The sequence below is a fragment of the Topomyia yanbarensis genome, chromosome 3 (assembly GCF_030247195.1).
Source record: "Topomyia yanbarensis strain Yona2022 chromosome 3, ASM3024719v1, whole genome shotgun sequence".
Classification (NCBI taxonomy): Eukaryota; Metazoa; Arthropoda; class Insecta; order Diptera; family Culicidae; genus Topomyia; species Topomyia yanbarensis.
Window position 1 is genome coordinate 428,328,087 of NC_080672.1, and position 17,747 is coordinate 428,345,833.

The following is a 17,747-nucleotide window of genomic DNA, read 5'->3' on the forward strand; positions in this document are numbered from 1 at the left end:
CCTCACTCACGCGAAGAAGTGATTATCCGCTGTCCATCTTTTCCGGGCAAGATGTGTCGTGCCTTGTGTATTATAAGTACCAGCATGACAGCAAACACAAAAGGGACACGAAGATACTTTTAAGCTCATTTTACGGCAGAGTAAAAAATATTGTATCATATTTATCCGGAGTTGTGTAAGTACTTCAACAACTCCCGGATACATGTCACATCTTTATATGGAACTTAGCGCTACGTCTTTAAAGAATCTTTACCTCGATAATAACATAGTACCAAATTGTCGAGCTAAGTTGATTTATATATAAGAGTCGACCCTCCTGCCATCAGAAATAGTCCTAAAATTCTAGTCTATTACGTAGGTCGATTTTTAAGATGGGTTTAATCCGTATGATGATGTTAATCGCTACATTTATTATATCACCAATCACCTTTCCTAATAAACAAAAATTATACACGAGCTACCATTCTCCGTAATGTTTATTAGGGACGTTCATAACTTAACATAACCCTTTATAAGAAGATTATTCGAAATAAGATTTTACGGGCGCGACTGTTAAATGGTTGACTTTCAGTGAAGTACCTGAACTCACAAATATCTCGATCGTCTATCTGAGTGCTCCTGAGAGATCAGGGAACGTTCATGTTAAACCATATCATATACACCTTATCTAACCTGTAAGTAATTGGCTGGAAAATCACGCTTAGTTTTACATCTACTGGCAAAGATAAATCCCCTTTCAAATGAATACATGTTCACCATCGTTCAATTTGGCGTTGCAAGCTACTTTTAAAAAGAATCATCGTTGAAAAAACAGGAACAAAGGTTGCTTCGATTTGCCGATATACGCCCTAAGATGGCAGCGTAATGCAACTGCATATTTGCAATAACAATTATCATACAGCAAAAAACGCCGAAGAAACAAATGATCTATCTATGGACTTTTATGCGTATAGTTACGGTAGTTATTTTCTCATCTTATTAAAACATTCTTTAACGCTTCCACGATAGACTCAGAATGAAGCCGCGTAGTTATTACGCCATAGAGAAATTGAACATCGTAAAGCTTTTCATGCCGCCGCGCACTGGGATAAATGCCTATTGAGAAATAAAGAGCAGGCGCTTTCGCAACTAGCTCTGTGACGGCCGAAAGAGTAAACTGACTATTGTAAATCACCAAGAAGTGCTGTTATTATTATTATTATTATCATTATTATTATTTGTTTCGCTAGTGTTGCGTCAAGCTTTTAACTAGAGCATAAGTTGCACTTAAAAAAAATAGTTACACAAACGAACTGAAAGAAAAGAACTCACCGGAAAGCATTTGCATCCAACCGCAGATGTGGAAGACGGTGGTTGATTTCATAAACACCATCAGCAGAAGAAGGCAGATTGCGAGTACTGATGTGGCAACCGCCAAACCGCAGAACACTGTGGCCACCTGGAAGTATGAGTAGAAGCATCAGGTTAGAAGCGTGCAATCCGGGCACGGGCGGTTCATTTTCGCAAATGATATTAATGATATTAATGCCTGGTAATGACGTTGAATGCCGAAGAAAGAAAATTTACACCTGCCTAGCGCCTAGCACATGAAAAAAAAACTACAATGCTAACGGGTTATCCAACGTCTTCAAGGTGGTATGTTTCTTAACCTATTTCCGTCCGCTCCGCTGATGAGCGTTTCGCATTTGTGGGAAGAGGAAGGGCCAATTTCAGCTCACATCTTCACACGCGATTCGACCATAAACAGTCGGCGATAGAACGGTGAAATTTCAAAGCGACTAACCTGAAAAGCGATTGACTGCATCGCGAGAATATCTTCCAGTTTACCGCTGCAGCTGTCGTGGTGGTCGTCTTTCTGGCAGACCTGCCACAGACCGAGCCGTCCCCCGGCATCCGAATCCGAATCACCGACCCATTCTGAAAGTGTGAGAAAAAAGCAAGTTATAGCAAATTGTCGGCTGACAGACATTTTGTTGAAAATTACTATTTTCAGTTTAACATTGCGAACGCAAACGAAACCAGACCTCTTCATTTCTGACAACGCCACTGACTGACCGCCCGGCTACTACGATTGCGTCGCCCTCTGGCGTACATAAACACTCTCAAATTACACATTTTCCTCTTTCACCTACAGTCATGCGGAAAAACGACGAGCAAAATGGAATACCACGCGGGTTATTTTTTTTCGGTTCGTGTTCGATAAACATTCAGCTATACAATTTGTAATTGCATAAAAATCAAAACAAAACCCCGCAAAAGGTGCCAAACAACAAGCAGCAAATTGTTATCGGAACACGCCGACGAACGAATGAATGCATTGTGCAGGGTGGCATGCTCCAGTTTAAAACGAATGGGCACATACATTACGTATTAAGTTTCGTCGATCCTATTTATAAGCCCCGCCTGCGGGGTGTGATCCTCGACGCCGATCGAGCAACCGAAACAATCGTCTCTACGAATCGAAAAACAAAACGGCGCCAATGTTTACGATGAGGCGATAATTTATGTAGCGCAATTATAGCTTCGCCGGTTATGTTGCTCAGACGAACGTTTTCCGCAGTGGAATGCTGTTATTCGGAAAACACGACTTATGTTTGGCTCTTGGCAGCACTTTATCTCATCGGGGATCCGCAAAAATTACTACGCGGTCTTAAATTGAATTAATTATATGATTAGACCTACCAAAATTGGACGATTTGGATGAAAAATAGGTTGCTTCTTTCTCTGTTGTTCAATTTCGTTCGAGTTTTGGGAATTTTGAATCGATCACTCTTACTTTTGTTGGGTAGGAGGGTTTTTGGCAGGATGCTCCAAGGCTATTGACTGCGAATAGTCGATTGAGTGTAAATTTGCAGTGGAATTGTAATACATCATACATTCAGCTGTGGATGTTTAGTAACGAATAGGAAACGAATTATATCACGAATATGAATACATGTCTATCACAATGACATTTAGATTTTCTGCAATTTTTGTAGTTGGTCCGAAGTAACTTAGATTTAAATAAATTAACAATATACAGGTATGTCTCGATTTAACATATATTTTGCAATCCAAGATTGAACATTGAATCGAATGTTATGTTAAATCGAAACATAAAAGAAATATTTGTTTTCGAACAGAATGATTTTTTTAAATTCATCACACGAAATATTTGCGATTTTATAAACCTAGCAGTGACATAAAACCAATATTTTCTTAACTAAACAAATAAATTTATATTCTGATCATAAGCGAAATATTTATCTTAACCCTGGCACATTCGCTAATTCTAACAAATATTTGTTTCCATAAGTTTGTCGATATTGTCGTTACTTATTACTTGTTGAAAAATATTTTCACGATTTTTTTCTAACTTCGACAATGTTGGATTGGATTGAACCATTTTGGGCATGAAGAGTACAATACCTAGCTTTAGTAAGTTATGAAATTTTTGTTTCGATTTCTTCTCATCTGTATCATATAACATATTAGATCAATTTGATCGTCAGATAATTGCAGAATTCAAAAAGATAACACTACTTGAGTTCACGAGCAACCGACTAGTCACGAATGAAGTTTCACAAGCAACGAGATTCTATTCGTTACTACTTCTATTGAAAAAATCAAAAATATGTTGTGCACGATGGACACAATACCTCAGTATAGAAGTCGAAGAATTTACTTGACCTCATCAGTATCAGTAAGATAATCTTATTACACTTTTATTAAACTACACTTTATTTATTACACTACAAAAAATGTTTAATACACACCCTTATATACAACGAGGAGGTGGAATCCACTTGAATGTTAATCACGGTGTCTTTGTCGAACAACTTTATTCAAAAAAAATCGGAATCTGTAAAACTTCGGGATATGAAAACTTGGACTATGGACTTTTGCCTTTCATTTGAAAGTAAAATTAAAATATGCTGTCGGGGAGCTAGAACAACTTTTTATTTTAAAGTTTTTTGATTGAAAAGTTTTTTAAAGAAATTAATTCGCATTTTTGCTACTAATAGGTACTATAGACATTCAAAAAATACTAAAAATGAGAATCTGATGAACAATCTCATTGTCTACAACTTCGTAGAAAGCTATAAATCGATGTAAAATGACCCGAAAAGTTATTAAAATTTTATCAGTTTTTAGGTGTGCTATGGATTAAGAAATCGATTAACAAGGACTTACGAAAAAATGTTGGGTTCAAATAAACAGTAAATTCAGATAAATTTCAATATTTATAAAGTTCCATTCTCAGCAGAAAAAATATATTTTCAGATTCCTCCGATTCTTGGGCGACATTGACACTTTATGAACAAGGAGGTGTGGAAAGGTGTTGACCAAATTTATTCGATAATCTTATATATTAATGTTGATTAATGTAGTAACGGATTTTATCATGCATTTTTCATTTATTTTCTCGCTCTAGGAGATAGCTAATGTAAACTTGAATGACCCTTCTTCCTGATCCTATCCTGCCTGGTAAAATACAATTGGCTTAAATTCTAAGCTTTATATTTGAATGAACAAAGTAGACAGTTCGAGTCATTGTAATAAACGACGGATTTTATTGCAATTTTGGGTTGTGAATCCTGTTTGTCTTTATCAACATTAAAAGAAAGATTGAAAGAGAAAAATGCTCTTTGAATTTTGGATCCATGTTTGTATCTTTTGGGATACATCCATTTCATCAGAATTTATAGATGCAGAGTTTTGCTTGTCCTCAAATTTCATTTCCAAATCAAACACGAAGTGTGTCATAATCTTAGAAAAAAGAACAAAATCAAGTTTCATAATTTCCTTTAAAAAGGAAATTCGGGAGTCGTTACTCGTTGAGCACGAATCACAACAGAAAACGAACAAGAAAATATCAGGCTGGACCAAACATTCAGTAAATTCTCAGAGTAATACAAGTCTGTTTATTGAAGATTTCCCTCATAATATGGGATAAGAGCAAAGGCCACATATCAATAAGACAGTGTTGCCAGTTCAGTTTAGAATCTGGAGACATTAACAGCAACACGTCCTTCGGGTAAAGATACTTTCTATATCTACTTTTATATTGAGATCGCTATCTTCGTACAATAGACAAAACCTTTATTTCTCATTTACTATTGCGATTTCTGTTCAATGTACAGCGATTCCCAAAAGTTAACAATCTTGAACATAAATCTCGTCGAAATTTTTTTCTATCCTTCATGAAACTGTCAATCAGGATTCTCAGTAGAAATCCAATCAAATGACTGAATATCTAATCGAGTTTAATCAAATATAATGTTAAAATTTAGGCCAAAAAATCCCACAAGATGCTAACGAGCAAAAAGGTTGACTCAAGATCACATCAAGCATACTCCAGAATGAATGAAGAAATAAAAAAGAAGAAGCAAATATATCTGTGACAGAAAAAAGTTTGCATTTTGCTGTATTATCCAGCATCTTTCAAAAAGAGTACTAATTTTGTTTAAATTTTATCTACTCTTTATCTCCTTGCTCCTAAAATAACATTGGTGCGCATAAAACGGTGGAATCTGGAATTATGTTTTTTTTCGCTTAAAGGTGGGACTTTGCTGGCATTCAGGTTCTTCTGAGCACACTTTTAAAATAAGGCAAACTATTTTTTACAAATGAAAATGTTTTCGGAATAAAGCTTCTTAACCAATAGGCCCAATGCGAATCTAGAAACTTTGATAAAAATTTAATAGCTTTCTCTGGCGATTTTAGATAGCGATGTAGTTTTCTACAAAGTTGTACACAATGAAATTGTTCATCAGATTCTCACCTTTGGTAATATTTGAATGTCTAAAGTACTACCTATAGGCAAAAATGTGAACCAGTTTCATTGAAGAACCTAAGTTTTCAAACAAAAAAACTTTAAAATAAAAAGTTGTTCTAGAGCCCCCGACAGAATATTTTAATTTTACTCCCAAATGAAAGGGAAAAGCCCAGATTTTTTTCAAATAAAATTGTTCTACCAAACACACCGTGTAATATCACATCGGTCTCCAAACCAACCCAGTCTATAGGCCGCGTAGCATTTGATTACTGAAGCGATGAATTGATCCACTAGCTTCCTGTTCCCATGTTGTATCTCCTAGATTTCCATTTAAATGTAAATATTTATTATGGTACCATTTGCCATTCCAACCATTGACATAGCTTGCAAAGTTCCGTTCAAACAAAAACTTTTCCTCCTAGTGTGAGTCCGAAAATGTCAATGAACTTTTTAAGTTTTTCCAAGCACAATTGCAGTGTTCTAGTCATGACATTAACTGGACATTGCAAACTCAATCATCACATGGCTACTATTCAGCATGCTGAATGTAATTCTTGTGATCTTTGTGAATCCGATTACGGAACTTTGTATCATCTGACACAATAAATTAAAAATAAAAGCCTAATAAAAAATAAAAATACTTTTCCCATTATTAAAATCCGATGGTGAAGATATTGAACTTCTTATGCATTTGTTTCTCACTTACCATTTTCCAATAGCTGAATTGAGACCGACCCATAGAGCGTGTTACTTTACTGGTGCTTTTGGGGGCAAAACTTAATCGATTTAAGATTTCGTGGTATTAAGACACATTTACGCACTCCAAGAAATTCTGTTGAGCACACACTAAACTTTTCCTAAAGTTGAGATATTTGACCCTTGAATGAAACATTAACTTACACCGTTCAGTTTATTCATTTAAATTAATTTTACTCGTTTTAATTTATTTTATTTATTTCATATTTTATCCATTTTATTCATTGTATTTTATTATTCACAATATTTGATTTGTAATTTTCATTTGTATTATTCATTCTACTCATATTATGAAATAAATTAATGTTATTCATTATTTAATTTTTTTTAAATTCATTTTATTCATTTTGTATAGTTTGTTTGTTTTATTCGTGCAGGAATCTGAGCTGTGTTCACCACGTCTGTACGCGTGTGTGCGTCCTTTGTATGAGTTCTGCAAACTAATGAATAGTCGAATAGTAATATGTATAAGAAATATCTCATCTCACTGCTAGATTGATTAAATCGGATTTTTCACAACTTTTGCAGTTTTGATTTAACACTAAAACAATATAAATTAACCCATTCATGCCTATGTTGTTTGTGGACAACAACGTTTTTAAACAGCTATAACTTTTGATTGAGGCAAGATTTACTCACAAAAACAAGTAAGGCTAATAAATGTGACTATTAGCTTTCATTTGAGTATTAACAGTTACAAGCATAAGCTCTAGAACTGAAGTTATTGCAATTAGTCTGATTGAACTCCGATGGAGCAGTGCTACCAGGGACCGTTTACGTTGACGACGGAAAATGATTTTTTCATGTAACTTCGTTCTGTTGCAATATTAGTGAAAACTGATAAAACTTATCAATTTAGACTATTTTTGGCTACGTTTTCCACGCAGTTGGACTATTGTGAATATTCTAGGAAAATTGTAGTGAGCATTTGAAGGTAAAAATTGAGCAGCTTTTAGCACTGCAAGGAAAGCACCCACCTTTACGAAAAAAGGTTTTTCGAGTTTCTTGATCCTGCCGTTTTAAAGGAAAAATAGTTTTGAAACCCTACATGCACTAGAAAAAAGTTGGGCATGAAAGGGTTAACAACATAATTAAAACAAATAAAATGAAAAGAATAGAAAAAATACCAAATTCATGAAATGAATAATTTTTTTTTCGAGAATTGTCCTACTGGAGCTGTAGAGCTAGGTTCTCGGAAGGGCTCCCCGTCAGAATCACATACTACAATTTGCAGACGAGACAGGCAATGTCGCCCACTAAAACACTGCATTAGGCCAATTGTAGCGGGCCGTGATTCTGAATGTGATATTCATTGTACGGTTCTGGTATGTGCGGACGTAGGGACTCGCGATCGCATGTATCATCGCGAAGGGTTCGAGCATTTGTACGTTAACGTGTTCGATCGCGTGTGCGCTCGTATGTCGCGTGTGCTAACGTGTATGTAACTTCGCGTATATAAAATCTATTTTATAACCGTGTGCATTTCGCATATTCGCGTGTGTTCTTTGGATAATCGTGCGCGGACCGTGAATCTAATACTTTATATTTGGTGTACGGCTCAGATGCTAAATGAAAGTGAAATCTTCCATATCACGAGTTCCCGGCGATGTCGCCGTAGAGCGTGTGGTCTAGTGGATATTTTTTTTGATTGGTCCAACTGAATGTATGGACCTAAATTACTCGAATGAAGGCTAAAGATTTCCGGACGTGACCGATTCATAATCGCGCGCGTTTGCGGGTTCGCGTTCGTAACTTCGTAAGTACTAAAACGTTCACATAATTACCGAAGTGTTATCAAGTTTGCGCGATCTCGGGCATAGGTATGCGTAGATGATCGCGAAGGGCTTAAGCGTTCGTGTGTTGACGTGTTTGTTGCGTGTGCTCGCGTGTATGTGACTTCGTGTATAAATTCGATTTTGAAACCCTGCGGCCATTGATATATTCGCGGACCGTCATTCTGATATTTAGTTCGGTGTACGGATCACATTCTGACAGGGAGTGAGTTATCCCATATCACTAGAGTTCCCGGTCATGTCGCCATAGAACGTTTTGTCTAGTGGAGATGGGAGCGATTTTTTTTAATTTTTCAATTTTATTTATTTTTTTTAAATTAACAAGGACCCAGACTGTTGGTACCGAGGATAGAGACTTCCGGACGATGCCAATTCATGATGGCGCGAACGCGGGAGTTTGTAGATTAACGCTTGAGATCGCGTTGGTAAGTTTATGAGCGCTGAGCCGTTAACCTTATCACCGGGGTATAATCATGCTTGCGAGTTGGTGGGCGTAGGTTGTTTGGAAAATCGCGAGGGGTTCTAACGTTTGTACGCTGACGTGATTTTGTAACATATTTGCGTGTGTTGTATGTTCTTGAATGGTCGCGCGAACCGTGAGTCTGATATTAAATTTTCGGTGTGCGGCCAGAATTCTGGCAGAGAGTGGGATCCCTTATATCGATAAGGTTCCCGGTCATGTCGCCATGAGACGTGCCGCCCAATAGGTATGAGCGTATTTGCCCAATTGGTCCAGCTGAAGGCATGGACCCAGGCTTCTGGGATCAAGGGTAGACCTCCGGACGTGACCGATGCGTAATCGCGCGCGCGAGGGCACTTTTGTAGGTTCCCGCTTCAGACCGCGTTTGAGAATGTGTGAGTGTTAAGACGTTCACTATCACCATCTTTGCTGACCCAGCTGAAGGCGGGAGTAGAATGGCAGTATAGGATTCGAAAAGAAGAGATAAAAGACAATATATGAGAGACGCAATAGATTAGACAGGTACAAGATAGAGCTAAAGTTATGATCATCACATGAAAGACATACATTAGTACTTCAAACACTACTAATACTTAAATAGCCAACCACCACACATAGTACATCCTTTCTCAATTATCTATTTGTTACTAGTTGATTGTTGTTTATGAGCGGGTGAATAGAAGAAAGGTAAAGAACAGAAAAAAGGCTCCTATCAGCCCTCCCGGCCTCCTCGATACATCCAACAAATCACATCGATACAAATCTTGCGTCATAATGATTGGTGGATTATTAACATAAGAACTAATTAACCTCTAGTAGTAGCACTTGGTGCAAATAGAAACCAAAAAGAGCGAAGGGTCCTTATACAGTAGGATTCCGTTTTTGGCAACAATATTTGTTTTCAGTTGCCAAAAATGGAACCTTACCTTAAAAGCTTTTATTTTCAATTTGTGACATCACAAATGTCCCAAGAACATTAATTATATAAGAATATACGAAATGGAATGAAATAATAGAAAAAATCAACAAATTTAACTTTATTCGCCATGCCCGCCTCCATAAAATATAGTGAATATGACTCCTATGTTTGAAAATAAAGTCAAAAGCGATATCCATTATTACAACAAAATGATTATTGAGCATTTTTCAAAAGATTTACTATGAACAAAAATAATGTTGCCAAAAACGGAACCTTTTTGTTGCCAAAAATGGAGCATGCCAAAAACGGAATCTTACTGTATTTAGATAATTCTATTGAGTCTATTGTGGCTTGATGATGTTTACAATACCGTCAATCCTCCTGCGAGAGGGATAAAGAAATAGATATTAATAGATAATAGAATAGATAAGATAATAGATAACACAGAAATAGATATTACATGCATCTAAACTACTTTTAGGTGTTTGGTGATGTGGTTCAAGTGGATTGGATTTCTTCAAAAACTACGTGTTTCAGTTTATTAAGTTGATCTAGTTGAGCATTAACTAGTGGCTGAACAGTATGTTTAAGAGAAGGTTCCATCCATAAGAGATTGTCATCTCTGTTTCTGAAAACAGCGAATCCGATTCGTTATAGACGAGTGTTACTCACCATCTTCACGAGCCAGAGCGACAGAGCGATTTAAGAGATAAAAACACCCACCTTCAGTCTGATCATCTCTTATGGATGACAGTTCATCGATCCGAATCGAATGACTCGATCACTATGCTCAAGATCATATGAGTCCCCGAACAACCGAACCAGCATGTTCCCCCATTTGAAAGTAGAAACATCCATATCAGCCGTCTGCCAAAACACTCGATCGAATGATTATTAGTCATGAGATTCAGAGATCAATGAACCAGCACTCGCTCGGATCTCCCACTCTCATCAACCAAGCAAGAGTACGCGCCCATTAGGCTCATCACCCAAGCCCAGAGACCAAATTCATGAAATGAATAATTGTGCAAAAAATAAAGCGAATAAGATTAAAAACATGAACAAAATTAACAAATGATTAAAACGAATGAAACGAATAAAATAAAATGTATGAAACGCAAAAATAAAAATTTTAAGATGCAAAAATTTGTAAAATAAATTAAATGAACAAACAATAACAATAAAATTAATAAAATTAATAAATTGTATAAAATTTATAGGGGGACCCGGGGCTATTAAGACCGTGGGGGTAATTCGGACCCCCTCTATGTCTCAGAAAATAGCCAGACTTTCTGACTGTTTTACATATTAGTGGAACCGCTAGTCTAAAACATTAAATTTGACAGATGAATCTTAGTCTACAGTTTTTATAGATACAACGTCTTTCATTTTATCGCTATTCTCAAAACAAAGAACATTACAATGGTAAAACAGTGATTAAAGTTACAAATGAAAGTAAAAAACATACCAGGTAAGTGTTTTGGAAAGTATTAGGCTCCTATTTTATGGAATGATTTTTGTTTGGGGTGAAAACACATATATTTTCAAGACACTCACCACTTTTGTGATAAATGAGCGTGCGAGGCTATTCGGACCCCCTATTGCATCAACCACCGTTCAGCGGCCTGCAGCTACTCATACGATTGGATACGCTACAGAAAAGCAAATATATGATTCGCCAATCGACAGATGTGACGAACCTGATTAAGTTTTTTTAACGCAATTTATTTTTTTCTTCTTATAGAGTTTTTTTTAATAAATATTTCATAGGTAAACATAATTCCATTGCAAAAAACTGACGGTCCGAATTACTTCTACATTGTACAAGGATGAAAAAACGTACAGTTTTGCTAATCACAGCCTAGCGCTGCCATGGATTGATGCAAGCGAGCTTTTATGGTATCAAAATGTAGCTGAGGTGTCAAACTAACAGTGAGGGTCTTTGACCGATAAAGCTTTCCATATCTATCCACCTAAAAGGGCGATTTGCTTAGGTAGTGCCGAATAGCCCCGGATTACTTAGATGAAACATTTTAGTTTTGTCTTCCCAAACATTCACAATTTGCGCCGCTCACATGTTTTGGATTCGAAAAGATGGTTGCTTTCGATGATGCTATAGGTAGAATATGAATATGGACTATATGAGAAAGCTATTCCCTCCCTACTAAATGAATTACATGGGGATCTATGTATTCATATACAACCAAACATCAAATTAACGGTTGAACTCAACGCCTAATGTAAGAGGCAAATTCCTCAACTTTGGAAAATTTTGCTCTTTATCTTTGAAGTGAACTTCCATATTAATTTTTGAGAAATATTTAAATCATTATTGAGTAAATTCATGACGGAGCGGGCATAGCGTAGTTGGAAAATCGATTGCGTTGTACGCAGCTCACCTGGGTTCGAATCCCAACCCCGCACATAGCGTTAGAGATTTTTCATAAAAGATTTTTCTAATCCAAAGAGGCGAATGACCTTAAGCTTAAAACCTCTATAATCGGAATAAAAAAGAGTAAATTCACAAAATGTTTTCGAAATCGAATTCCGAAAAGTTTTTTCGCGATAATCAAAATCGGTTTGGTTTTGCTTCTAAAATACTAGTAAAGTAGTATTCTATGTAACGGTCTCATTTTTAACTACTGAAAATTGACAGGGATTAATAAAAATATAAAATGTTCAAAATCTCCACCGTTCGTTAACGGATTTCCCCTCCACTAGGTTGACGGGTTTGACGGTATCAGCCTGTGCACGCTAGCGTGGCCGATTGGCAGGTTGCCGCGGATTTCCTTTTTCTGTGAGCTGTGTTACAACAACCAACTTCTACTTAGCAGAAGGCAAAGGATTCTTCACATTTCCTTTCGACCATATCCATATGAGCCTGCCTAGTCCCAGTTTTCCGTTTTAAGTTTATAACTGATTCGCTCTAGAATACCTATCCGCCTTTCAATTTCATTGCTTTGGTTTCTATTAGTCTTAAATTTGCCGAAAATAGCAAACACAATCGATACAGTAGAACCTTGCGGCAATTAAAACATTGTAAAATTGTTCAATTTTGTCGTGCTAATTCGATTGGTATAGGACACTTGGCCCTACGGGCCTCGAATAATGTTTCCAAAGTTAAAGCAATTCCTATACATTTCTTTTATAAGAAATGTAAAAAAATTACCATACCAAAATTCAATGTTAATCAAAGTATTCCCAAAAAATAAACTGCATTAATGAAAAATTCTCGCAAAAACGCGGCTTTTATTAAAAAATCCATGTAAGAGAAAACCTCGTAAATGCAAAAAGCCGCGTGAAAGAACCGCGTAAAGAAACCTGAGTGTACTACGGCTGACAATGACTCTAAAGACTATTTCTAAATAAAGACTTCACATGCACAACAACTGTCATTGAAAATGTAGGAAAAATACATAGAAATTTTTCTCGATTTAACAACATGTTTAATTGAAATAGATAGATAAATGATAAACGATAATTAAAAGAATTAATGAGTTGTCGAAACTTTATTTTATAAACCACCGGCTTCAAATGATGGTATATTTGACATGGCCGACCAGAAACAATGCTTTAAGCAAATTCTGAATGCTATATATGTCCAGTTCAATTAATCCTAAACTTCTTAAACGTGAATTAAAATATTTTACTTAACATCGAGTAGAGCGACATTCAACTGTTGATATGTTTAAACATTGCGTCACTAGAAGCCCATTAATAAATTTCACAAGGCATTGCGAAACTGGTATAACATTATCACGTAGCCTCCATTCTTACGTAAAAATACCACCAAAAATGTCATTTCAATAAAACAACAAAAGAAGAAGAGTCTATGGTACTTGATGAATGTCAAAAGTTTAGCGATCTGCCATAAGCGTATCAAATTATTGCGCCATGTCGCATAAAAACGTGTCCATGTGAAAAGGTCACTCGACTTAATCATCACCGCGCACAAGTTGCGTAAATATTTACGACTCTATTTTTGATACATCACTGCAGTACATACATACTAAAAAATAATAATGTAGAACAACATTCACTTACCAGGCGTGACGAACGCGACAACACTGATGATGGCGTAGCAAATGCTGAAGATCGCCCAGAGCACCGCGATCGCCTTCGAGTTCCTGATGTAGTTGGTCGCGTACATGTGGCTCGAGTCGACGTACTCTATCTTCGTTCCCATGGTCGGACGAACGAAACTAATTTTCCGACGGCACTTATTTTGTAATACACTGACTGCACCCAGTGCCAAATGTCTTACACTCTGCTGTTGCACTGCACTGTATTTGGTTTAATTATTTCACAAGTCTCTCACCCAACACTATCGGCGGTGAATCTGCAACGGAGCGCGAAAAAACAACACAGTATGCAATAGCTGCCGGCTCGTACTTGTATAAGTCAGGCACTTTACGAACTGGCTGCAAAACTAAAACACACTGCTGCATCAACTCGTTGAACTGTGAAAGAAATATGATTCTATTTGGTGGCAAACGAGAAAATCGCTTCGTTGTTTGTATTGCAATTCTCTCTAATATGGCACCGCAAATCGGCTCCCTTCTCCTAAGCACCGCCTTCTAGCTTTGACAGGGCAAGATGCGCCACTTAAAAGCACCAACTCACTTATTACAATTTTAAAGTCACTGTTCGTAGTGAACTACTCGAGGTTCAGTTTAATGATAGTCGTCCTTCTGTTTTCATGGTGTATCAGCCCTCGTGTGGCAACACCTGTACACCGACGCCGGCGTGATGCTTCTATAAACTATCAAGTAGGCATTGCCATATGGAATGCGGCGCGACGACCGATCGTGTCTGAGGGTGTGCGTGTGTGGCTTGAAAAACATTGAATAGGGGAATGGAAACAGGATGCACGAATCGATCACAGGTGGCTGGGTTACGATTACTCTGTTTTTATAGTTTGTTGATTTGGTCACGTTTGGTTCTAGTTATGGCATCCGCAACACAAAATTTGTATCAGACATTCGAACTCTTGCGCAACATTTCCCCTCTAAACGCTCCAATTCCTACCAACATTGACGGCTCCCCCAATTGCTAAATCGTTTTGCTTCATTTATCGGTCGACTTTACCAATCTCCCGATCGAAACAGAGATCGAAAAGAAACCGAAATCTCAATGTGTAATCCAATTATGAATCATAATCATAATCACCAATTATATACGATCGAACCGATCGACGGCCTGGTATAGTTTGGCATTACATAAAATCAAAAACATTTGCTTAGCACTTTTTTATTGGTCTACGCCCAGCGACTGCTGGAGCGATCATCAGCCAGCGCAAATTCCTGCAGCTATCTATCGTTCTTCTCGTATAGCTTCCGAGTGACTACCAGACTACCAACACCTCCCAACCTGTTTGTGCTCGAAAACGATTTCGAAATGTATTTTAAAATTGAACAGAAGCGACGAACCTCACTCACCCGGCGATCGTAACTTTCCCTTTCGATCGATCGCCACTGCCTTGCCGATGACATTGTTCCAAATACACGGGCACGATCGCGCTTCATCGACACCCCGAAAGCGCCAGTATAAGCTTCACAATACCAGGCGTACATGACTCGAGAACGGTCAACCCATCAAGCGACTTTTTCTCCATTCTGCTTCTTCATTCTTCCATTGAAACTTTTATAACACCCTGAGACAACAACGTAAACAAAACTTATCCTCGCGTCCCAGTGTGTCCGGCTTGACTTTTACCCCGTCTCGCACAAAAGCTGGTAGGTAGGTAGTTGCCTAAGCCACAGTCTCACCTTAGCGCAATTAAAGCTGTTGAAATATTATTAAGCTGAGCAATCAAAACGGTACAGATGAGTAAGTTCTCTCGGTCTTCGTTGGTTGGGTTTGAGTTAGGGTTGTGAGTCATGTCATGGTGCTGGTGATCGCATTGGACTCAGTATGTATTTCTAGTATCTCTTTTCCAGTTTGTGGTTATTTATCTTGATGGAACTTAATTATTATAATATTGTCATGAAAATAACAGAATATTCTTAACTGTAAATTTTATGATCTATGTGATGATTAAGTTCAATCGCACTTGTAATTATGTCTAATTATCTGAACTATGTAACTTACAGTACGTGTAAATTTTTGTCCGGAATAAAATCAACTGAATCGGTTGATTGAAAATCGAGGTTTCATTAATATGACGTATTGTTACACTATATACGCACATCTACTCAGTAATATCCGATCATTTGATATTACTCTGAATTCTATAGTCGAAAAGGGTCAAATTTTTAAACGGATTATTTATCCGAAAGCCTTCGATTGAATCGATCATTCGGTCGTAATAGTCGTTTAGCCGAACTGTGACATTGATACATGCGTAAGCATAGCAATTGAGCAGAACTTTTCAGAATCCTTGGGTGATCTTGAAAAAAGTAACATTTTTTTTAAGTCTGTAAGCACAAATAAATCTTAATTCGTTAATTTTTTTTTTTTTTTTGAATTTGACGAAAGTGCCAATACCTTATTTAGGACTTTTATGGCTGTATCCAACAGGGAAAAACCGATCGAAATTGTGAAAAAAATCACCCCAGAAGCAGCATTTGAACCTGCAACCCTTGGGACTCCGGTCCAATACACTAAGACTTATGCTATCCCAAAGTTCCATAAAAACACACGATGAATGCATTGGTGACAGATTTTTTTTCACAAAATTGCTTCCGTTTAACTCACCATTTCGAGGTTTTCCCAGTTGGAACCACCATAAAAGTCGTGAATCTCGATAGTACGCAAACGTACTAGAATAGGACGTCCTATTAATGTAACATAAGGCCTGAAACCGTCAGAAAATTTCTTACATTTAGAAAATTTTAACAGATTTCTAGGATTCATTCTTATCGAACTTATATGTGTAGTCCTATAAAACTTACAGAAGCCCTTTAAGTTTCAGAGAAGCCCTAAACACATCAGGAAATGTGATTCTTTGATCTCACACGAAATTCGAGAAATTCGTTTCACTCTTTGAACAATTTTAATGAATCCGAGCCATTTCTGTGAATTGCAAAGCATTTGCGAGCTTCAAAACTTCAAAAAGGTTTTCTAAATTTTAAGGCAATCTTTAAAGATTCCTGGAAGTTGCAGACGCTTTGACAATATTCTGCTACAATCTTCAGGGAGCTTCTACGAGATTTTCAAAAGTCCTTCGAACTTCAAGCGGAATTGCAACGAACTTCAAAAAAGTTCTGTGAAACTCAGTGTTATTTTACGAACTCTATCGAAATGTTTCGAATTCGAAGAATTCCCTAACAACTTAGTGAAGTCTATAGTAAGTATTCGTATAAATGTGCATGCACAAAAATTGCTGAAAAGTGTATTTACTGTGGGGAGCATCTGCATGCACTTTCGATATGCTCAACGTTAAAGCTGCCAACGGATAAACAGTACAAGATGGGGCAGTACGACGATAATCGATCTTCGACATCGATAGTTACGCAAAAGCCTAACCTTGAATTTGGTATATATAACGACTTGATCCGATGTGAAATGACCGCCTTACCCTACTCATTGACTCTTCTGGTGGTTAAATGCCAAGAGATTTCAAATATGCTAAGTCGCGCGCATCTCAGAATATTTTTCAAATCGAATTTCTATCTCTACTAAACAAACACCCACCTCCTGTAATACTTGTGATCTGCGCAGTATTATATACGACCTCTAACTAAAGCAAATATCGGACTAATATTCCTTCCCTTTCGTTCCGCAATCAGTGTTCGGGCCTGGCTGGCACCGGTATCGATCAATAAACACTTCTAGGGTTACCAGGAGTTATACATTGAAATATATTCTGCTACTCCCAAGCCGCGTAATCTATTGATTCCATGTGCAGCTTCTGCTAGTCCAGGGTTTAGGGGCTCTAGCTCTAACGAATAGTAGCTTGCCGTACAGTGAGAGGTTGATAATGTAAATCCATATAGAGAGCCGTGTGGTATATTAGTCAAGAATTGATCCACTGAATTACTGTTCCCACCTCGTAGAACACTTCAGAAACAAGAGTCACCAAGTCATGGTGTAGTTCCGTTATGACAACTGAATGGTTGG

General features: G+C 37.3%; 1 protein-coding gene across 3 annotated transcripts in view; it reads right to left on the reverse strand.

Annotated features, from left to right (window-relative positions):
- Window positions 1-17,747, reverse strand: part of LOC131691420 (LHFPL tetraspan subfamily member 3 protein) — a 49,447-nt gene that overhangs the window by 18,021 nt on the left and 13,679 nt on the right. For 2 of the 3 annotated variants that reach the window (XM_058977791.1, XM_058977792.1), the window contains exons 2-4: window positions 13,731-14,025; window positions 1,784-1,917; window positions 1,312-1,438 (exon numbers count right to left, since the gene is read on the reverse strand). In XM_058977791.1, coding sequence (XP_058833774.1) covers window positions 1,312-1,438; window positions 1,784-1,917; window positions 13,731-13,872 — 403 coding nt within the window. In that variant the 5' untranslated portion in view covers window positions 13,873-14,025. Of the gene's footprint in view, window positions 1-1,311; window positions 1,439-1,783; window positions 1,918-13,730; window positions 14,147-17,747 lie in introns of all 3 variants that reach the window. The other variant, XM_058977790.1, reaches the window with a different exon arrangement.